Source organism: Dermacentor albipictus, chromosome 4 (assembly GCF_038994185.2).
Source record: "Dermacentor albipictus isolate Rhodes 1998 colony chromosome 4, USDA_Dalb.pri_finalv2, whole genome shotgun sequence".
Classification (NCBI taxonomy): domain Eukaryota; kingdom Metazoa; phylum Arthropoda; class Arachnida; order Ixodida; family Ixodidae; genus Dermacentor; species Dermacentor albipictus.
The window spans coordinates 68,477,595-68,501,118 of record NC_091824.1 but is presented as its reverse complement, the minus strand read 5'-3'; the positions used below and the strand labels follow the sequence as shown (position 1 = coordinate 68,501,118).

Sequence of the window (23,524 nt, the reverse complement as noted above, 5' to 3'; positions counted from 1 at the left end):
TAAAAGTCAGGTGTTTGCTTTTTAATGTATACTCAGATAACCTGTGTAGGAATGGTTTTGTGGTTGCATACTTGCAAAATCTTGCAATTGTTGTAATTGCATCAATAACATACAATTTTTTATTTCTTTTTGGGCAATTCAAGGCAAAATTGATATTTAAAAGCTCTACTATAACCATTGGCTAATTTTCCCCCATCAGATCTACCCACAGTGCGCTGCTAAACACTCTGCGGAACCAAAATGGCTGCAGAAATTGTGGCAACAGAATAACAGTGAAAGTAAAAGACAAGGACAAAGTCTTTTACTTGAATTTTTTTTAAATTTGACAACTTGTCCAAACTAACCTGTTGCGAAACTTTGGCCATTATTGCATGAATATTTAAAGGTACACTAAAACAAAGCAAAGATCAGTTTTGACTGGTAAATGATTATTTGAAAATTCTGTTTTCTTTTAGAAGAGAAAATGAACATGAAAGTTCAAGTATATATATTTTTTAATATCGTGCTGATACTCCAACATCGGTGCTTCAGTGTGACATCACAAATTAAAAAAATATATATATATATTTTTTCATATTTGGGCCGCATTGGCCCAGTAACAGCTCTCAAAAATTGCCATGATGAATCTTTGCCTTCCTTAGAACACAATGTAATGCATTCTTTAAAATTTACGATGCCATGGCGAGCTGGTACAGAAACTTCAAGGCGGCATTGCCACCCGCCATTCCGTTTTGTACCTTTTCTGGCTTGCCAATTGTCTTCCCACTGTGAGAGTGACCACTGTGTAAATTACCGTATTTACTCGCATAATGATCACACTCGCGTAATGATCGCACCCTTGAATTTTGTCATCAAAATTTGATTTTTTAATTTCCCGTGTAATGATCACACCTCGAACTTGCCGCAGCGATATGTCGTGTGCCAATTCTAGCTAATAATGATCGCGCTTACCATCTGTCGAATGCTACGCGAACGACTCTTCAAGATGAGCCAAGCGGTCTGCACGCACCAAACATTCTTAAGTAGATACCTAATTTCATTACTTTCATCACTTCCATGACTAAAAAAAAGCTGCAACCAAACTTGCCTTTATTATTTGTAGGCTTTATAATGGTTGTGGTCAACAACAACAACAAAAAAGCTGCCTTTCGATTCTTTTCATCTGCACTCGTGAGCACGCAACAAATCGCGCACGGCAATGATAGTAGCCACGTTTACACTGATACGTTAAAAGTGTACCCTATTCATACGCCGACGCTTGTAACACAGCTAAGATATTCGACCACCCTTAGCGGAAACGTGCCGTATTAGGATAGTAGTGAAGACAGATGCCGCAGTTTCCACAGCACGCCGGCCATGCGTTTCAGTGTCACTGGCAGCTAAGCGCGCCCATCTGTTTCTGCCCCCTCAAAGTGGGCATGGCTACGTTATTGCCGCAAACTTGCCAATATTAACGATATTATTCATTACTGATACGGAAGGAACTGTTTCAATGCACGTAGTACCCACTAGAACAAAAAAAAATCGCGTTCGGCGCGTTTGGCTTGCTCCGCTGGCCGCCATTTATGTTTTGATGTCCCGCACCCGCATCCCGCAGCAAATGCGGTACGAAAAAATTTTTTTTTCTTTTCGCGAGAAATTTAACTCGCGTAATGGTCGCACCCCTGAATTTACACCAATTTTTGCTGACAAAAAGTGCGATCATTATGCGAGTAAATACGGTATGCAAGTGATAGGCATATAAGACACTCATTGGGTGAAGTGTGGTTTATGAAATGGAGCTGCATCTTTCTTTTCTTTTTTTTTTCATGTATGTTTTGCATTTCGTTTGCACACTCCACACTAGGTTCCATTCGGAAGTCTGCATCGGCTTGCAGTGGCAACATTCAGAGAGTCGCCCATTCCTGTGTCAGATGCGCAGCAACAGGCTCAGCACTACGAACAAGAGATTGAGCAGAGGGCAGCGGACGAAATGGTGGCCATGTCTCAAGTCTTGGACCTGGTAAATGCTTACTTCACAATTTTATGCCCCCTTGAAGGTGAATGTGAAGACATCGCAGGCCTGGATAGGATTTGTCTTAACCGTTTACCCTCCGTTGATGAGCTCTTCTCGTCCGCAGCATCTTCTGTGCAATCTTGCAGAAAAGATGGGATAACTGCTGACTCACAATCATAGGCTTAGCTAGCTGTAAGGCTGCCAAACTCCAAATGCTCTTGGGCATAACCTCCGAGATTAGGGAGTGCCTGCAGCATGCTGAAAAGCTCGGAGGTGACGCGCTGGGGAACTTATATGATATCTGCTAACCACCAAGGGCATATGTTGTCTTAGAGGCTGCTAGTAGGAAAATTGGACACTTGCCAGCTTTGAAGCTTTGCAAAGATTGTTTCAATACCAGTATGTACCACAGATTTGTCACCAACTTGGCCAAAGTGCAGTTTTGCTGCAGTTGGCCCAAGGAATTTGTGGCTTTCATTAACCTTGCCCATTTGATGCTAGGCCAGTTGCCATGATGCATTCCTTAGGGGAGCTGATAATTGGTAGGAACCGTTTCATTGTTCACATTGCTACACCTTTGTTCTTGCAGCACCGATCAGTGGCCCCAAGCACCTCTCGTGATACGGTGGTGGACATCCCTGCATCGCTGCACTCGCACCATGCCCACCACCTGACGCGGCCTTCGTCATCTTCCTCATCTCCGCCTCCCCCCCAGAGCCCCGCCCTCCTAGTACTGCCAGGCTCAGCTGAAGAGTCCGTGGGAGCCCTAAGGCTGGAATCTCAGCTGACAGTGAGTGGTTGATACTTTAGGCTTTGAAGCTTAAATGTAAGTGTGTGGATTTGCAAGATACAGTTCACAAACTTCGATTTTTTTTCAAGGCTGCATTGGCCAGATGTGAGAGTTTCAGCAGGGTGGAGTATGATTTTGTTCAGCTTCATTTGGAGGAGCTGTTTAGATCAATGAACACTTGCATAATTGCTGCCAATAGCAAAATTCACTTGAATGGACTTCTGCTTGCGTAAAAAGTTTCTCAAGGTTCGTTTAAGTTAATTCAAGCAGAGTTGTACTGCATATAGAAGGCAATAAGCTGAACTGTGTCTATCAGGAGATGAGAAAGAAAAAAAAAATTAATAGAAATTTTCATTTGATGTCGGTGGTTGCACTGATGATTGGGGAGCTCTTGATCCTTGGGCATTGCCACTAAGGTCAAATGCGCCTGCTTTGTAGGTTGGCCCCGAGAGTGCAGCCACCTTAGGCCTGCCCATGCTGTTGGACAAGGCCAGCCTTGCATTGTGCTCAAGCAGCGCCTCCTCCTCTGCGCTTTCTTCCCTTGGGCCTTCAACTTCATCAGGCAGTCGAGGTGCCATAGGTCTGGCTACCCACCTCTCGCAGCGGTACCTCCTTGAGCAGGCACAGTACCTGGTGGCCGACTTGGCGTCCAAGTTAGTCTGCATTGCTGAAGCTATCAAGCATTTACTTGCTCTGCAAGCATGCTTTATTTCTTTCATTCTTTCTTTCTCTCTCTTTCTGTCTCTCCATCTTCTTTTCATTCCTTTCATCTCTTCCTTCCTTCTTTCTCTGTCTTTGTTTATTGTTCTTTGCTCCTTCTCTCGTTTTTTTTATTTCTTTCTGTCGCCTTCAGCCTTTCTTTTTTTTCCTTTCCTTCTTGATTTCTTTTTCTGCTGTGGCAGCTGTACATAGCTCATCCAACCTCAAAGCTCACTATCACTTACTTGTTCACTGTCTCTATTGCTGGCCCTCGCAAACACCTATAGACGAGAGGGGCTCTTCCTTTCCCTGTCTCCTCTACAACAAGCAGCACGATTGGAGCATACATAGACTCGGGGCTTGTTTCGTCTGCCAAAGAGATAACAGCTCACATACAGAAAAGATTGGCGTGAATACTTATTAGCTAAGGTGTCTTTGGCTGAATATATAAATGTCATTCCTCAGCTAGGCGTGCGTATCATGCTGCCATCACGACAGCAGGTGGTTGAGCTTGTCATGCTACCACCGAACCTGTGTGGTAAGCAGCAGCAAGTGCCTCTGGAGCTCAGTCATAGATGAGCCATAGTGCGCCTGCACAGTCATTGTCTTGAATGCACATCTAGTAGGCACATGCATAAAACTGTCTTCTATCTTTCTTTTTTCTTGTAAAGGCTCAAATAATAGCGCATACTGATAAGCTAACAAGAAATCTTGTGAAATGCTTTGTTTTAGTTTGTTTCCCAGCAACGGGCATCAAGCTGTGCGAGTTTTGCATAGACTTGCAGACTAAAGTCCTTCAGTGCACAACACTGTAATGCATCCTTAGATAGCCTGGAAAAGAGACCTTAGAAAACTGTAATGCAGCCTTAATGCAGCCTTAGAGAGGTTACCTGGGCTCACCTTGGCTTGGGCAGTCTTCTAAACCCACAAGAATAAATGAACGACCTTTGTTTCTTCCAGGGAGCTTCTTCCGTCGATCCTTCAAAGCCCTTGTTCCTCTGGGCCCTCCACGTCAACGGTAGTACCCTCTGCTGGCTCTTCCTCATCTTCGTCGTCAGTTCACGGTCTCAACTTCTCGCTGGCTGCCGCGAAGGCCCTTTTGGCCACCCAGCAGCAGTCGCAACAGCATAAGTTTGGTGCTGGAAGCAGTGTTATGCAACATGCTGGCCCCTCTTCGGTTGCGAGCGGTTCAGTGGCGGCCATGGATGCGAGCCCCGAGCACTTGGAGGCCGAGCCCTTGGACACCGGAGACGAGGAAGGGGTGCTCGATTCGTCCTCTTCCACTGGGCCCGGCGCACTGCTTGAGGTGCATCCGGCTGGGGCGGTGCCACTCTACGGGAATGTCTTTGTCACGGAGAGGGGGGAGGTGGCTCTTGTCAGCAGCACGGGGCAGGACTCTGAGGACCTGCTGGAGGTCAGTGGACTGGCCCGAATCTGTGTATGTGGAGGCTATATAAACATTGCAAGGGGGCAACGAAGCGGAAAAAGCGTGGTGCCACTTTGTAGAGCAGTTCTTCCATGCAGCTTTTGCAGCAACTTGTTTTTCTGGGTCATTGTTATGACTTTTCACTAGATTGCTTTGTTGCCATGAAAACTATAATGCTACGACAGGGGCTAGTTGACGAGACATCATGGCTAGACGTGCTGCTTGAAGGTGCAGCAAGAGGCAGGTTAGGACAAGAAAGCTGTGCGTCTAAAGCCATGGAAACCTTTGGATAGCTTGAAAACAGGCAAAAAAACAGCTTCCGCGATTAACAGTGGCCCAGAGATTCTGTTTCGTTAGCCCTTTGCCTACTCTTTTCATCCAAATCGGTGTTTCTACAGTGTGCTTATGGGGTGTAGTTGAGATTAAGCATTTTTGGTTTAATATGAAGAGCAAAAGAAAAAGGTGCACCAAATATTTTTGCTGAAGTTCAGTTTTAAAGGAGACTAAAGATAAAAACGATTATTTCTGTATCAGTAAATTACCTTCTACAATATCAGAAACACTACTCTTACTATGATAAGACGCTTGGTAAGCCAGAAAAAGTGCAATAACAAAATATGGGTGGTGACGTCTCCTTAATGTCCCTGCACCAGCTTGCTGTGACCTCGTATATTCTACTGGGATGACATCACAACATTTTCTAGGGCGCAATTAATTCTTTAGCGGTAGATGCAGACTACATTGTGTTCTAAAGGAGCATAAATTGAATATGCCAAGTTTCAGGAACTTTTGCTGAGCCAATGCGGCCTAAATATGAAAAGATACTTTCAAATCTGTGACGTCACAGTGGCGTCCCGGCATTGGGGATTTGGCGTGAAATTCCAGAACTGAAACTTTGACCTACATTTTCTTTTCTAATAATCTGCCTATTATTTCAAAATGAATGACAACAGAGTTTTCAAAGAATGCTTTATCTGATAAACTAATTCAGTGTTTTGCTTTAGTGTCCCTTTAACCAAAACCACCGAGTCAAAACAAATTTATCATCAATCCTAGACCGCAATCGCCACACAACTGAGAGACTACATATGCTCGATGCAAGGAGCCTTGTGAGACCAAGGTCACGCTTCAGCCTGCCATCCAAGGAATCTTTACTTTGTTTTTGTTTGTTTTCATTTTCCCGGTCACTGCAATGAATACAAGAAGCACGGTGGGCAGGAAAACACAGGCCGAAGTCCTTGCAGTCTTTGTGCTGCAGCCACTGCAGCAGATGAACTCGGCAAGTTTAGTGATCGTAATGTAAGGTTGTGCCTACATCTTGATTTCTTCTTTTCTGTATATTCGGTGGATCTTGGTAGTTGTGTTATGTTACATATAAAGTCTCGTTCTATTTGTGCTCAAATATCCAATGCAATCTCTTAATTCTTGCATAGTCATATTGCTGTATGACATTGTATCCTTCCTATAAACTGCTTCTCGAAAACTTTGTTAATTTGTGTTTTGGGTACTACAGCGGACTCTCTTTAAACAGGGAGCAAGGGATCAGGGAAATCGGTTCCATTTATCAGGAGTTCATTTACTGAGAGACAAAGCTGAATACACGTGCATGAATACAAAGCGAACCAACCATGAGGATGGTGTTCCGTTTAAGTGGCAGTTCCATTTAAGCGATGTCTGTTTATCAGGATTCCACTGTATAGTGTTGAAGAGCAGTATGTGCAGTCGTGAAGCACATCTTGGTGTCAGTTCGGGAACTAGATATTCACCGTTTAAAAAAAAAATAATAATAAAAAATAAGGAAAGCAGTAGGCATGAAGCTACAAATTTTCCTTCCCCCAGAAATTTGGGGATAAGTCATCTATATTCCATTTCATACATAGCAGGCAACACTGTGAAGGCTTGAGAAGTTGCTCTCAGTTATCACATTCGTGACCAAAAAATTATGCTTTACTTATTAGAAGACATTGGGATCTTCTGTGCAATTCGGTGTAACATTAAGTTTCATACTTTTATTTTGCAAAATGTGACCTGGAAGGTGTTAAAGATATGAACCTATTTACCATCTAACCGGCAAGGTGACATGTTTCTGCGGCCACTGGTAGTCTCTATATATGCAGCCATATATTGTGGGAACGGCACAGTCCCTCAGTCCAGGCCAGCAGGACCCAGTATTGGGCGGCCATGCCCAAGAGCGCCCAGCCGAGCCTCAAACCATTGCTCGCACTCGCAAGTCACTTCGTCCTGTACTTCTTCGACTGCTGGCTCCGATGCAGGAGTTCCGATGATGCCGGTGGCTCCGATGATGATGATGGCGGAGTTCTCATACTGCCCTTCCAGTGACCATTTTTCACTGGCTAACGACTGTTACCAAGTTATCCCTCGGCGCAAGATGCACCGTCGATGACAACTGTGCTTACCAGTATCATTGTGCTTGAGGGTGGCCTTTTTCTTTTTGTGTGTATGGGTTTACTCACTGAAGAGCTAAATTCATGACTCATAGTTTTGGTACTGTGTGGTTCCTTCTCCACTGTCATTAAAATGTGGCATATGGGCAGAACAAACAGTACAGTCAGGTGGACATGTTGCTGGGCTAGTTCGTGCTTGCTAAGGCACGTGCTTGCTAATGCAGCGCACGACAACACCAAAAGAGTAATTTAGCTACATGTCATAGGCACGTGTGACGTGCGTTAGTTTCTTTCCTTGTGGGTGTGTTGTGGTGTTACATTATGACCCTTCGCAAACAATGTGTAATTTGACATAACAGTCATAAAGTCGCAACATAAACTTGTGGACAACTTGTGGACATAAAGACCACAAGTTGTGGGCATAAGTCCACTACTTGTTAGTGTTAGTGTTAGTGTTGTTAGTGATAGTTGTGGACATAAAGTCCACAAGTTGTAATTGTAATACTAAGTGAAGTAGTTGTTCTGTAGAGAGCATCCAGTTCGATACAACTCCAATGCAAAATGCGCAGAGTGAGACATTTATGTAATTGCAATGCTTGCATAGCTTCTGCAGCATTGCCTATTACATGAAACATAGTGTAAATAATATGACCACCTAAAAAATGCTGAATAAACACCAAAAGTATTGAACCCCAAGGGTTGTTAGTGTGCTCTTCAAGTTCACTATCATACATGTATATGGTATTTTTACAATACTGGTAGCATACATTTGCTTTTGTTAAAATCGCTTTTGGGTCCTGCTACATTGGGGTCATTCCTTGGCCCTTGTTACGATCGGCCAGTGGGGGAAGTGACCTTCCAGCCTCTCCAGCCCTCCTGCGACGAATCGCTTTGGGAAGTTAATAATGCGTCCCCTTGAACAGACCAGCTGTGACACCAAGGCGAGACACGTTTGGTGAATAGTGTTGATGGATGGTACACTGTCGCCGTTCCCGACGATGGGAACAAGAAACTCCTGGAAAAGGGCATTCTAAGGCCTTTCCTCATGGACTTCAGTAACCATCACGGTCGTTTGTCTTGGTCATCCCAGGAAACAAGACGCGCCAGTTTGAGTCAAGTGTGACAATCCCTGTCTATGAGGCTCCTCTCCTTTCTGTGTGTTTAGTGAACAAAGGTGCTGGAGTGATTGTGCGCACCCTCGCCCTCAATGCGGATGCTTCGATGACGTTGTACATTCCGATTCGATGAAGGTGTGATGGCAGACTTCCTTGGCCTAGGGATCTAGGGAGGATATAGGGAATTTAAGCGGAGTTTTTCGGCTCCTCAGAATGCGCTTCAATGCAGTCAGGCTAGACTGTTGAGACATAATGCTCTCCACTCCTCATGTAGATCATTGTAAATGAACCCAGTACTCTTCGTTCTCGATGACAACCTATTCCTCCCTTCAACAACGTCTTCCTTGTGGATGAGTCAGACGACGGCATGGGCCAGCTACCCCTTTTGACATGCCCAACCCCAACAACTCCTATTTAATATCACTTTTATTGTTGATACTACTTAAGCAAATGTCAAATCATTATCGTTAATTACTGGCAACAGGTACAGTGCTCACGGAATGAAACGCGACAGCGATTATTTTGTAGAACCCAGCATATGTGCAGAGAACTTGAGAGTATACCATGTCATGTCGCTATGAATCTGGTCACTAAAGGTGACTCTGACTCCGCCCTAAGTGTACACACCAAAGTTACGTGGATGTGACACGAACTGCAGCCGGTGGAAACGAAAGTATGGGCATTAGTTAGCCCTAAATTGACGAGTTTCATTCCGTGAGCACTGTACATCCGTTTCTTGACAAGTTCCAGGAAGCACTGTTGCCTTTATACAGGAATTTCATGCTTATGGCAAAAATATTGCCACGAGGTGACATGGCTGTCTCCGTACACCTTTGTGTTCAGGATGCAAGTTTGAATGGTGTTTCTCAACAATCTTTGCAGGATGTTCAACAGTACCATGCAGCTAACCAAGTGTGCCACCAGAATAGTGCAATTCAGAACTATGTGTCATCTAGTGCTGACCTTGTGGCCACTTCCAATGGGGTGGAGCCTGGGATTCATTCCACCGTCGACTCCACTGACAGTTCGGAGGTGAGCTGTTCTGGCTAGTGTTAAGATACTGATGAATTGTAGTGTGCTTTGCTGCGTACCTGTGATAACTGTTTTAGGCACTGTTTCTTGTATTTAGAAAGTGCCTTAATTGCAGTAACACTGCATTAATTTATACATATCTGGCGGTTACAGAGAAGCCTACTCATTTCTATGCATACCCATATAGATATCTATTCTTAAAGGACCCCTCACCGGGCCCCATAGCAAATTTTTGTTATACACTGGAAGTTGTTATGTGTTCTTTAGGGAGCGTTCTACGGCAACAATTTTCAAATTGGCTCATTAATAGCCGAGCTAGAAACATTTCAGGGTCGTGTACCCATGATTTCAGAAGGTGGGCTTCACTGCAAACATAGATGCTCTCTCCACTTGTCCCGTCTAGCCTCCGCAAGTAAAATTCCTTCCCTGTGTTCTCCCATACCAGACCTCGAGGATCAGATGACGCATACGTCACGGGCCCTGCCTTCATCTTTTTTTTCTTTTTTTTGGCGCTGGCACTTCCACTGATGGCGTCGCACGCGAGCTGCAGCGCACGATTTTGCCCGTTGTGCACAAGGATATGTGACTAGCAGTATAATTCAGTGCTGCACGAATATGAAGCAGACACAAGCAGATCACAGAGCGTGATCACGCGCTGGAACACGGTAGAAAATGGCATAGTTTCAGTACCTGCACACGTGACTGCACGGCCGTGGGAAGAGGCAGACGAAGCGGAAGTACATCTCTTTTGCTTCGGTGAGAAGTAAAACAAAAAACACGCAGACGTTCGGTTTGTCTGTTTTAATATTCCTTTAAACTTCAATTCGTCAATTCAAGCAACAGATCACACAAGTAACATATGTCGCCTTGAATAATTCTCGAAGTCACACGTCTCAATAATTGACATCACACTGCGGACACGAGTATGTAGGCACAAGGACACGAGTACATCACTGTCTGGCTTGGAGCGCGGTCGCCGCGAGGGAAGGAAAAAATGCAGTTTGGATTGAAATTTGAGACCTTTCCGCAGCACATAGCGATATAATGCTTTGCAAACACAATCGTTAGTGCATATTGTATGCTCTGGGCTTGTCAGCTCAAAATGGCCAGACCTGGTGAGGGGCTCTGTAAGATGAAGCTTTAGTTCATTGGCTCCTATCTAAATACGTGGGAATGAAAAAGTAGTTTTTCTCTACAACCACTGTTCTGATTTTAATGAAGTTTGTTGCATTTAAAAGGAAAACTTAAAGTCTAGAGAAAGCAAGAAACATATTTTTATTTAAGCTGTTAATTTTTTAACTCTTTTCCTACTGCGAAAAAAGAAAATTGGTACCAAATTTACCAGAAACTTTTTTCACTCAGTTTGTAAAGGTTTTCCTAATAAAATGGCACCATTATTTCAATTCAATGGGCTTCCTTTATTTCACAGACTGCATAAAAAGATAGGTTGAAGAAGGCTTCACTGCATAGTGCTGGTGTCTTGCAAAAAGGCATTTTGCAGGGCTTGGTACACTATGAAAAAAAGAGAATACGAAGACAAAATAATCTAAATGTTGCAACAATGTGTGCATGAATAGTGGTTACTTTTATGCAGCTCCTAAAGCAGTTAGTAGGTCGTCTTCTTATGGTAGGTTCACGGGCAGCCACAAGGTCCTCCGGGCCATCCATAGTATAGTCATCATCAGACTCCTCATATGACTTCAAGAAAAGAGCGCTAAGAAGACGCGGACTAAAAGAAGAACATGTACGACGGACGAGGCGCCTTGTCCGTCGTACATGTTCTTCTTTTAGTCCGCGTCTTCTTGGCGCTCTTTTCTTCAAGTATGCAAAACCAACTCGCACACATCAAGCTTCTGCTCCTCAGATGAGAACACATCACTTTCCATTTCCGAGCAAAACTCTACAGAGCTCTGGTCTAATGAGGATTCGTCAAAATACTTTCTTTTATGCGCGCTTTCATTGCCTCATTCAATGAGGCAGCCATACTTTATGCGAGGGTGTCATAGGCGGCAATATAATGACAGGAGAGACACAAATGGCCCAACATAGACAGGTGTGTCCATCTAGTGTCAGGAATCACAACTAGATGCAATAGGGTGAGTATAGTCGTCACATGTTCACTGTGCAACAAATTTTTGCTTATGACGACTGTTGTCGTCATTGGTTGTATTGGTACAAAATTTTATGACTTTACTCATCAACGGGAGGTAAAGGGTTAATAAATATTGCTGAAAATCGCTAAATTTTAAAAATGACACTATCTAGTTTGCAACTCCATAACTCGGCAATGAAATGCAATATCACATTTTTGTAAACTGCGCCTAATAATATATCTAAAGCAGACAAAATTTATTTTTTATACACTGCTCTGAAAAATACCATTATTAAGTGAGTAGGTCTGTTGAACAGCCCATGTAAGCTATAAATTGATATATAAAATTTTTCCACCATAGATTCTCTAGCACATGCAGTTTACAGAACTGCAATATCTATTTTTGTTACGAAGTTACGGATTTGTAAACTTAGCGCTTCTATATTATTGCACTAGCAATGATATGGGCATACCAAGTGAATGTTTGCCGTTGCCATCAGGTTCTTACTTCGTTGCCGGTGTAAATTTGCGGCAGCAGCATGATTATGGAAGTGCTGAAAATTTACGCCACCAGCGAAGTGGAATACACTTGGTTACTGCAATATTAGCTATCTTTGTTTGTTTGAGCTGTGTGCCATCAGGTGGCAGCACCATGCAGGCCGCTCACGTTTACATCTCCGCCCCAACGCCCAGTCCGCCTGCGTTTACCCGAATGCCGGACAGGCTAAAATTCTCTAACGTTACGCGGTGAAGCATACACAAAGTATTGCAGTGAAGCATGCCAGAAGCGGGAAGGGGCAATTGTCACGGGGCACAGTACTTATTCCTTAATTATACATACATGCACCCGTTTTCTCCCGTCACAGTACGAGCACCAGTACACCTGATAAGTGTACTGGCAGGTCTTCAGAGCTATTTTGGATGTGCCTGAGGTGATTGGAGCCCTTGGGGGCAGTAAAAGGCATGCGTTCGTTTTTTCATATGTTTTCGCGGTATTTAGGGAATTAAAAAAAATCGGATGTTGACTGTAGTACAGACTATTGAAGGTATAGCTGCAGGGCTGGTAATTGTGTTATGTTTTTATCAACAAGCTTTAATAGCACTTAAGCAAACGATGCATGTATTCGGTTGTTAGTGGATGTGGCATAAGTCTCAGACGATGGCCTCCGAGATATTCAGCGTGCTGCACGTGTCACCCAGTCTCTAAGGTCATGACGCGGAGCTGCACCGGTTTTCGATGTTACACATTTTGCATTAGTTTTGGTATCAAAAGGTTTTTTTTTATAATGCATCCACTCATATCTCAGATGCATGATTTTCCATGGAATCTGCTCTTACTTAGACAGTCTGAAACTTGACTTTCTAAGCAGTAAAAAGAAAATTATTGCACGTGGCTTTTGATTAATCTGTTGTGCCACTTTAGAAATCTTAGCATGTAGGGAGCTTAGCAGGGTTCCTTAGGACCAACATGCTTGAGAACCTCAGCTATAATTCATGAAACAGCCTTTTGTTAAAAATGTGGAACAGTGCATCTTTACAAGTTTGACAATGCATATTGTCAAAGTGATGCTGTCCTCAGAATTAATTCCAAGCGGATATGCCTTGCAAGCTCACCAGCAACAATTCATAAATTGCATCATATGCCATAAGTTATTTAGTTATACATTTATTTACTAAAAACTTGTTAATTAGTCAGTTGTGCATTTTGCTTATTGTGCCAGCAATGCCTGCCTCTTTGAGCAATTCAGTTCAAGAGTTCAACGACTAAAATTGTGTTATCTGCCACAGGCAATAAAAAAAAATGCTGTGCAGTCTAAAACAAACACCTGGTGTATTGTTATATTACTCATTTATGACAAATTTAACCAATGTAAAACGTCATAGTAATTGGCATTTAACTCTTTTCCTACCATGCCAAAAATAGGTGTTTTTTGTATCTGATGCCAGATTTCTTTTTTTGAAGGAACTACTGCACTCAATACTTTATGTAATACATAAACAAAAAGCAGAATGAGTGCACTTTTCATGCATAAAGGTTTTATTAAAGAGATGAATGTCATAAAAAAGACAAAACTGCCAGAATCAAGATCGTGGGATAAAAACAGAACAAAGTTTGTAAAGACAGACTTGTATCTACCAAGAAAAAAATTTAACAAAATTATGAGACATATGCAAAATGTATTGCAATCTAATAGGCACTATCTCCGAAAAAATATCAATTTTTTATTGAACAGGTATTTCACTACAAAAATTTAGGTGCAAGTACTACAGTTTGGCATGCCGGGCTGCAGCCACCGATGTTCTGGGCTGGTTTACATCGTCGTCGCTCTCAGAGTCAAGGTCCGAGGAAAAGGCAGCATCCTCAGGCTCGCTGCTGCTCGATCCGTTGATAAAAATCGGACAAAGCAGAATTGCAAGATCTGCTATCTTTTGAAACGTGTGCACCATTCCTGGAGGGGGCTATTTTTGTTTTCTACTTTGACGATCATGAAACTTCGGAGTGTGTTCAAAAATTAACTCTCCTGGTGGGGAGAAAGCGAGCTGCTTAGAAAACAAAAATAAGGTTCTCCTCCTTCACGTCCTATGGTGCAGAGTGTCCGTGAGCAGCGCGGAAGGTCTTGAAAGTGGCGTTTCAAACCATCGATAGCAAGCAGTCATTTTTGCTTTCTACTTTGATGATCGCAAAACTTTTGGACCGTGTCCAAAAATCACTGCTTGGGGGAAAAAAGCCAACTGCTTATAAAACAAAAATATATTTTTCCTTCACATTTGATAGCTCTGTGTGTCCGTGACCGGCATGGAAAGTCTTCAAAGCGGTGTTTCAAACCATTGTTAGCAGGCTAACGAAACCAAATGGGCTCAGCACAAAGAGAGTTAAGAGACTTCTAATTAGTCCTGTGCTGCCAGATCTGTCACTATGAGCAGAGTACGTTGAAAAAATGTGCAGTACAATGGATGTCCTAGTGATAGCTATAGCTACAGTTCTTTTATTTTTCTTGTCTCATGTCTTTATTAAAGGGACAGACAACCTCTCCGGACATTAATCGCGATATCCCAGCTGATGGAAAGATTGTCTAGTGCATTGGCTAAAACGAGCCTTGTTTGTCTCATTAAACATTGATTTATATTTTTAATTCTTCACTAAGTCGCAAAAAAGGATCTTTGGTGCCTCACATGGCAAAAGCATGAAGATGCATAAATAACCTGTCATGTGACCTTCTACAAGTGTATGCTGTTTCTGGTCTTTTTATTAACATTGAAATGCAGTACACTTTTTTTCTATAATTTTTTTTCTAACTTACAGTGTGTAGATAAGCCTTTCCTTGTAGTGAGTAGAAATGTGGTGCTGCCTTCGCTTGACGTTTTCGATGAGTTGGCTTGGCTCGTCTATCGACAGAATAACAAAGCTGGGGGCCACCAAGCCATGACGTAGGCATATACTTGCGTGGAAAACTCAGCACAAACATAAGAAAGGTCTGTACAACGATGCAGACTTATTGTACCAGCTTTTTATTTTCAAAAATAGTTGAAAAGGTCAAAATATTGGTGGTTAACCACAGCTGCACTCACTCCTGTGAAAGCAGAATGATGGGTGACTTTCACAATTTGCAAGGCGGGCTATCAGCATCACTCTCACTTCGCAGCATGACTGAAGGCGGGACTCTTTCTTTTTTGGAGGCCGCTCAGATCTAAAAGTTATGCTGGCAAAATATCCACACACTTTTGGGAGTAACCGCTGCAGGTGTAAACAATGCCGAGGGTGAGCTTTTTGTTGTGCCATAAAAAACTGGGTCCTTAAAATTCGGTTGTCTGTCCCTTTAAAAGCGAGCAAAACTAGACTAGGTAGTGCCATTGTTGCTGCTCAGAATGTCCCCTGTTAGTAGAATCATCAACACCTTAATATGAAGTGTTGCTTGTTTGATGGATGCTCAGAACCCTTTTACTTTATCTCAAAGCATGTCATCACTTCGGAAGCCTATGTGGACACATCAAGTCAACACCATCATCATCATCATCATTTACAAGAAGACAGTCATGGTAAGAAAATTTGGCTTCCAAACTGCAGTGCTGCCGCATCTGTCATGCACTACTTTGACAGGCTATTGTAGTAAACATTTTTGTGGCACACTTCAAGTGCCTTGATTTTAACAGCGCATCTAAAAGCTGTAAAGTCCTGCGCAAATTTTGATGGAGGCTAGTTAAGTGTTGCACCTATTCCAAGAATGTTACATAGTGCTTGAATTTCTCGATCTTGCTCTGGACTTGGTTGACAGTTGTAACACTTATTGTATTGTGATGTTTCAGTTAAACTTTGTTGTCATTCTGTGTCACTGCATTCGTTTACCGTCAGAAGGACTAGAATGAATTAATTTTAGCCCTAAATACTTAGAAATGCATTAAATAAATAGCCATCTTTTTAATGTTTCCTACTGGGTAACTATTCCTTTGGAGTAATTGTTTCGATATCAATTGTCCAAGGCTTTATGCAAAGCGATGAAAACAGGTTTCAGGCACTAGGTTAGTACAAGGCCCATTCGATTTGCCTGCACCACTGTGAACAAGTTCAAGGTGAGCATGCAAAATTAAGAAATTGTTAGAGGCGCGTGAATAGGGATTTTTGAGACCAAATCAAATACGAATTTAGTTCCATAAGTGAATGGAATCAAATATTGAATAGTTTTCTTATAATGAACAGCCATTGTAATAATTAACATAAAACGATGTTCACATCCTATTATTCTTAAAGTGAGCGATTTTCTGCCATTACATCGTGCATTATAACAGTAGGTTATTGGAAGCACAAATGGAGCATTTTTAGTGAACAAATAGCTTCTTGGCCTGCACAGGACTGTACAGAGGTTGTGAATGATTGCTGTATATCCTGTAAAGTATGGCTACCTAAGCGACGTAGGTTGCTCCACTGCACATGTTCTCATGTTTTATGTCTATACTATGTGTGCGGGGGCGAGAGTTTACGATATTATTGCTCAAATTTTATGTTTGGTTGGGTGCAGGTGATATTTTGAAATATTGGAACAGTATTAGAAGAATGCAGTAGAACCTCGTTCATACGTTAAAAAATAAAACATGAAAAAGAAACATACTAACTGGGAAAGCGTACGATCCGAAGTAACTAAAGGAATTTGACGGACTCGGTACTGTTGACATCTACGTAATGCAAAGCGTCATGTGGTTCGTTGCGGCCCGAGATGCTGTTGCGGGTCCAGCTAGCAGTGCTTCAGCATTCCGAGACACGTTTTGTTGTTTTCATATTGCGTGGTGTTTTAAGAGGCTACAGGAAACCGAAACAAAATCGAGCTGGTGAGCGACGCCGTATGCCTAGGTAGTGAAATGTGATGCCCACATCGCGCCGCCTGCAGCAGGGAATGGTGCCGTGTTTGGATTATTGCCTACTAAAAGGGCGCAGTACGCTACCAATGGCACTACACATCATGCACTGTAAAACAGATAGGTGAAGATGCTTATCCTGATAGGTCTGGCAGCGATAGCTATGAATGTGGTGTGCGACGACCCGGGTGGAGATTTGCTGGTACCGGAATAGGAAATTGCACAGCTTCATTTTCACATGAGACGGGTAGCTGTATACTGTTCTCTATCGCGTGCACCTCACGCCTCTTTTTGTTCACACGGGATCTAGCAGCTGGAAAACGTATATGATTGCAGTCTGCAGCAGGAAAGGGCAGCAAGTTTCGGTTATCGCCTATTAAAAGCGTGCGCTACGCTTCGACGGCACCATGCACTGTGAAACAGACAGGTGAAGATGCTTATCACAATAGGATTGTTGGTGATTGCTGTGAATGCTGCGTGCGACAACCTCGAAGAAGATTTTATCATCATCATAGTCATCATCATCATCAGCATATTTTATGTCCACTGCAGGACAAAGGCCTCTCTCTTCCTTGCGATCTCCAATTACCCCTGTCCTGCGCCAACCGATTCCAACTAGCACTCGCGAATTTCCTCATTTCATCGCCCCACCTAGTCTTCTGCCATCCTTGACTGCGCTTCCCTTCTCTTGGTACCTATTCTGTAACCCTAATGGTCCAACGGTTATCTAACCTGCGCATTACATGACCTGCCCAGCTCCATTTTTTTCTCTTAATGTCAATTAGAATATCAGCTATACCCGTATGCTCTCTGATCCATACCCCGCTCTCTTTCTGTCTCTTAACATTGTGCCTAGCATTCTTCGTTCCATCGCTCTTTGTGCGGTCCTTAACTTGTTCTCAAGCTTCTTTGTCAGTCTCCAAGTCTGCCCCATATGTCAGCACCGGTAAAATGCACTTATTGTACGTCTTCCTTTTCCTGGTATGCTGGTAAACCTGGTAAGCTGCCACTCAGTAGCTGACAATGTCTGCTGTATGCAGTCCAACCCATTTTTATTATTCTGTGAATTTCCTTCTCATGATGAGGGTTCCCTGTGATTAATTGACCTAGGTAAACATACTCCTTCACAGACTCTAGAGGTTGACTGGCGATCCTGAACTCTTGTTTTCTTGCCCGGCTATTCATCATCATCTGTGTCTTGTGCATAATAATCTTCAACTTCATTCATGGCACTCTCTCTGTTAAAGTCCTCAATCATTTGTTGTAACTCGTCTGCAGTAGGAGAAGACTTGCTGGTACCGAAATGAGAAATTGAGTGCGCGCCGGCGTTTTCACGTAAAACGGGCGGGCAAGTATTGCGGTGAAGCTGCCACAGTGGGCAGCTGTATACTGTTCTTGATTGTGCGCACCTGACCTCGAGGCCCAGAAGGGCCTCTTGGACCAAGCTGGGCGGGTCGCGATGGCCACTGGAGTCTTGGAATAGGGACCCACCCTGCACCGCTCCCTTTTGCCATTTCTTTTTTTCCTCATCAATAAATGTTTATTTCTCCTCCACCTCGCGCATTTTCTTGTTTATGTGGGATCTAGCAGACGGAAAATGTGTCATGTGATCGTAGTTTGGCGATGTACTGAAGGTTGGTGCAAAAAAAATTGTGTTATCTGGGAACATAAGAACCACTAAAAATGAGCGTAACTCTGTTGGGTCATTTTTGTGTTTTCGATTTAGAATGGTTGGCCTGGGAAAATGTACGTAATCGGGAACGTATCAGTGAGGTTCTACTGTATTCACATTTACGAATAGTGACTGTTTGATTCGAAGATTGAATAGAATAGGACACTATTCGATTCATTATTCTAATTTTGCTAATATTTGCACACCTCTAGAAATTGTGCAGCTTGTCTTGAGCAATGCAGTTACAATGTGACACTCAAAACGAACGCTGAGGTGCAGATGCGGTGCAGGTGTATGTCTTGTCCAACTAATGTGCACCGTCCGCATAAGTTTTAAAGGTCCCAAGCTGCAGGTGTGGTCCGCTTCTGAGGCAAAACAACATACCCTGCATTGCATGGACACAGCAGACATGTGTAAGCTGGGTTTCAATGGCGCTTACACACATGTGCTGTGTCGTCTGCTGCACTGCTGCTTCGCATCTGTACGTCTGCACCCAGTTGGGACTGCTGGTAGAGAGAGTGCAGAAAAATTGTGAACCAACTCTGCTCCTTTCTTGCACATTTTGAAATAAATGACGGGGTTCACAGGGCACCATTGCTGAACCACTCGTAAACTGCTTCAGGTGGTGCACATGAATTCAACAAACCTACAATCGGCTTCCATTAATTCAACCCTGCCAGTACTGACATAATTGGTTGAACTACAGGCGAGTCGAATTAAACAAGGGGCAGAAAAAATAAACACCAAAACACACTGTTGATTCATTTGGCTGTGTTTGCCTCAATTCTAATACATCACCGAATCAAATGCGTGCCCAATTTTTATGCATTCAAAGTAGAAAACTAATGTAAAGCAAGTTGTCATGCTATTTGAGAACTCGTGTCGATATCCATGGTCACCATCTTGTGATGGCAATGGCAATGATGCTGGCTAGGCTCGTTCTGACAGTAGGCTGTTGCAAATGCTGTGAACGCTTTTATCATGTAACGAATATACATGTTTATAACAAATTTTGTATTTAATAAAGGTAATTTCACTCTGGATGCGACTTAGTTTTAGTGAGGTTTGACTGTACAGTGCTAGCTAAGGGGCTAACCCAAAAACAAAACTCTCTGCTAACCCCCACCGACCAACCCATCCTTCCTTTTATTTGGGCATTTATATAGGTGCAGACTACGGGCAGCAGCTTGACCTTAGTTCAACGGTCGAAGCCTCCACAAGCTCAAGGAGTGTCCAGCACTCGGTGCTCCGGATGCAGGGAATTCTTGGTCGAAGACTCCCCGACCTTGCGGGCTCACCGTCTTCATCACGCAACCTGGCTAGAGCGGAAGGTGCTTGCTTGCTTCGCATCTTTGGTCTTTCAAAAAGAGTGTCATGTAGGACCGCTTATCACACGAAATGACGTGTGAACAAATTTCATTTCAGCAAATTGTCCTTTATTTTTTTAAGAAATTGAGAACTTCAGTTGGTAACCGCAGGGTTTCTGTAATTTGTCAACTACTCGGCTTTGGAGGTGTGGTCTGATGCGTCAAACTGTCAAATGTTGATTTAGGCATCAGACAGCTTGGTTAGTAGTAATACAGCCTAGACCGCTTAGAATGCAAGGCAGTGGAGTAGGGAATATCATTGTGCGAACGAAGGATTAAGAACTGGAGACTATTTACAAAGTATATTTACAGAGGATAACTGCAGTGCTGGCCAGTTCAGCCGACAGCTCGAGAGCCAATGAGCGCTCGTCATCTTCGTCGGGGCGCCCGCATGCATCGTCCACAAGAAACACGCTATATGCATGTACAGTGAAACCTCGTTAAACCGTAGTCGGCCGGAGCTCAGAAAAAGTACGTACTAAACGGTAGTACTGTTTAAGCGACATAGCATGAGATCGCCCACTTACCTGTCGATAACGGAACTCAGAGAGAGTGCGATGAAAGGGGAAAAAACATGCAGTATTTATTCACTTCGCGGGACGCAAGTGTTATTTTCGTTTGATGTCGCGGCGGCCTAGCACGACGACAGCGGCCTCAAACTTACTGAAGCTGCGTGCCAGCTTCTCAGCCAGCTCCCCTCTTCTCGGCAAACACTCGCACGGCACGACAGATTCCTCGTTGGCGTTACGTATTCTCCGTGCACGCGCGCAGTAGTGCTGCATAAGTCCCGTGGCGCCTTTTTCATTGCCGGGTGCCGGAGTTCGGAAAACTTTTCGTTTGGAATAGTTACGTTAGTTACGTTATCGCGCCCCTGTTCTTGCAATGATCGCATTCACGAGGCTGACGTAACGTGCAGCTTCTGCCACTGTCGGGCCTGAATAGCCCGTGCTGTCGATTTCCGTGTCGTCCTCATCACTGTCGCTAGTTGACACTTCGGCAACAACAGCGGCAACGATGGTGAATAGTCGAACCTCGTAGCCGACATCTCTTCGCGGTCGCAGCAGCGCTGCCGAGCAACTTCGCATTCCAAATGCCACACACTGTAGTCAACAGCAGATCCATGTCGCAGGCCACCGCCGACTTCTTCGTGTCACGTTCGGTAGCACGGACGATGTCTAATTTTTCTTCTATGCTGAGCACCCGGCGTCTTTTTTATCCTAGCTTTGACATGACGCGAGTCCTCGCTTGCACGACGCCACAACGCTCTCTGGCATGGCGTCCATGCGGCGTCGAAATGATGTTGATGTTGATGCGGCTTCACATGCAAACGCACAGGGCGCTTGGAGGCCGTTGTACCGATCTCTGAGGCTTGTTGTTCTGCCGGGCCGCCCGATGGAGACGACGCACCGCCATGTTTGCGCGACGAAAAGTGGAAACGCTACGTTTTAACCGATGCGTACGCAATAAGCTGGTACGGTTAATGCGGATACAAAATACATTATGTTCAATGGCCGCTGAGTCGGGGAATTGACTTTACTACTTTTAAACCGAAACTACTGTTTAAGCGGGTACGGTTTAACGAGGTTTTACTGTATCACTATCCCTGGCGGCAGAAGCACTGTCCTGGTGCATCTAAATATCGGTGATAACAGGAGAGTAATACGGTTTGAGGCGTGCGACATGCACAACGTCAGTGGAATTAGGGGCAGATGAGCCACTGATACCGACTGGGGCGATTTCGTATGTAACTGCAAGTCATGGCATGCAGCACTCGATATGGGCCTGTATACCGAGACTGGAGTTTTTGTGACAGGCGAACGTGACGAGTCGGGGACCACAAGAGTACCAGAGATCCAGGCGAAAAGTGGACAGCTGTTCACTTTCTTTTTTCTTTCCTCCCAATCTTCTTTTTCCTTCGGCACACAATACCCACTAGCCAGATTTAATTGCTATGAATGATAATGCTGCATGAGACTATCGTAATAAGCAGTTTATTTTGCCATAGAAATAAAAGAAGGGTTGACGGTGCATTGGCTGCTTGTTATATTGAATATGTTGTTAAAACCGATATTGTTATATGTGGCTTTGACTGCAGTTGATAAAAGAAAAAAAGTTTGCTTTACATGCTAAATAAACTAAAGATATTCCTTATGTTTTTCAGAAATTTCTCAATACAGCCCAAGCGAGCAAAAATTCTTGAAATCCGTGGTGGAACACATCCACCTACTGGCGCTGTGGCCATTGTGCGTAATTCGAGAGAAAATGAAATTTAGCTTTTATTTTATTTTCACTAGTAGACCTCTTTTTTTCCCAAATAATTGAAAACAGTGTTTTGGAAGAATATAATAAGATCGTGAATTGATTTAGTGTTGCTTTTTATTGTACTTCTTAAAGCTGCAAGACATTTAAAGTGTTGGGCTTCATTTACACTTGTTTTTAAAGTGGGCAAAAGTGGAAGAAATGCTAAGAAATCTGTCCACTTTTCTGCCTAAACGGGCAGAAAACCAGGCAGCAAGCTTGATCGGTCTTAGACTGATCTTTTTTTTCGCCTCAGCAAAAGCAAACATCTGTTCCACTTTGCCGGAATCTGCACTGGTTTGCAAATGTTGAACATGGCAGCCAAAGTGTCCGAGACGATACTAATCGACATGATAAATAATTAGCCTGTAGCTGTGCGGTAGAACTCAATGCCTCTACAAGGACACGTTCCACTAGGATGTGATTGGGATAAAGATTTCTGAAGAGCTGGGGACTAGCAGAAGGTGCAGCAGCAAAGCGGTGCTGTCCGCCAACTTCTCAAGCTTTTGTAGAACTGCACAAATCAATCACCACCGCTTTCGGGAAGTCCAGCTTCTTCAACTGTACCTTGTGCACCTCCAGAAAACAACAAGCGGATTAAAATGTAATCGAAAGTGATTAAAATATGTACATATTGCTTCAAATGGCATGGTGACATGCACCACTACGTGAACAAGTGTTCTCATAGTAGGGAGATTTGGTGAATGCTTCAATGGTGGATGCAAAGCAAATGTGAACATCTTGAACATGCATGAAAAAGTAGTTCTGGCCCCATTGGTGCTTTCACTCTTCTCACTTCGCTGGTGTGAATGAGAGATCTGTAATGACATCCAAGATTGCCAGTTTTTCGTATGTCCTCATCCTGAGAAAATGATAAGAGACAGTGAACATTTTTGAGCATCCCCTTATTTCAACAGGTATTTTCGTGATACCTATCCATTTATTGTGTCTCAGTGCACCTGGCCTTTGGTTCGCAGTGTGCAGTGCTGGCGTCTCCCAGGAGGAGCTGGAAGAACTGCAGAATGCATCGACTGTGACCGGTGGCCTGCACCCAGACTCGACTAACAGCCCCATCGTGGACATGGCACCGTCTCCGGTTAACGCAGGCGCCCTGGACAGCCCAGGTCCCTCGCACTCGCCTGGTCCTTCAGCAGGATCTGCAAACAGCAGGGCCGATGCAGACAGGGACTGCACGTCTCGATACTGTGAGCCTGCGCTGCTGCTAATGATACCTAGCGTTTCATTCGCATCACTGTTCCATGCCACATGAAATCCATTTGAAC

The 23,524-nt window shown here is 43.7% G+C and overlaps 1 protein-coding gene across 6 annotated transcripts in view; it reads left to right on the top strand.

Moving 5' to 3' along the window:
* The window catches only part of LOC135902037 (PR domain zinc finger protein 15-like), an 83,659-nt gene that overhangs the window by 12,699 nt on the left and 47,436 nt on the right, over positions 1–23,524 (top strand). For 5 of the 6 annotated variants that reach the window (XM_065431916.2, XM_065431915.2, XM_065431918.2 and 2 more), the window contains exons 4-11: positions 1,847–2,002; positions 2,586–2,786; positions 3,225–3,439; positions 4,446–4,923; positions 9,314–9,463; positions 15,512–15,593; positions 19,743–19,907; positions 23,219–23,446. In XM_065431916.2, the coding sequence (XP_065287988.1) occupies positions 1,847–2,002; positions 2,586–2,786; positions 3,225–3,439; positions 4,446–4,923; positions 9,314–9,463; positions 15,512–15,593; positions 19,743–19,907; positions 23,219–23,446 (1,675 nt within the window). The remainder of the gene's footprint in view (positions 1–1,846; positions 2,003–2,585; positions 2,787–3,224; positions 3,440–4,445; positions 4,924–9,313; positions 9,464–15,511; positions 15,594–19,742; positions 19,908–23,218; positions 23,447–23,524) is intronic. The other variant, XM_065431919.2, reaches the window with a different exon arrangement.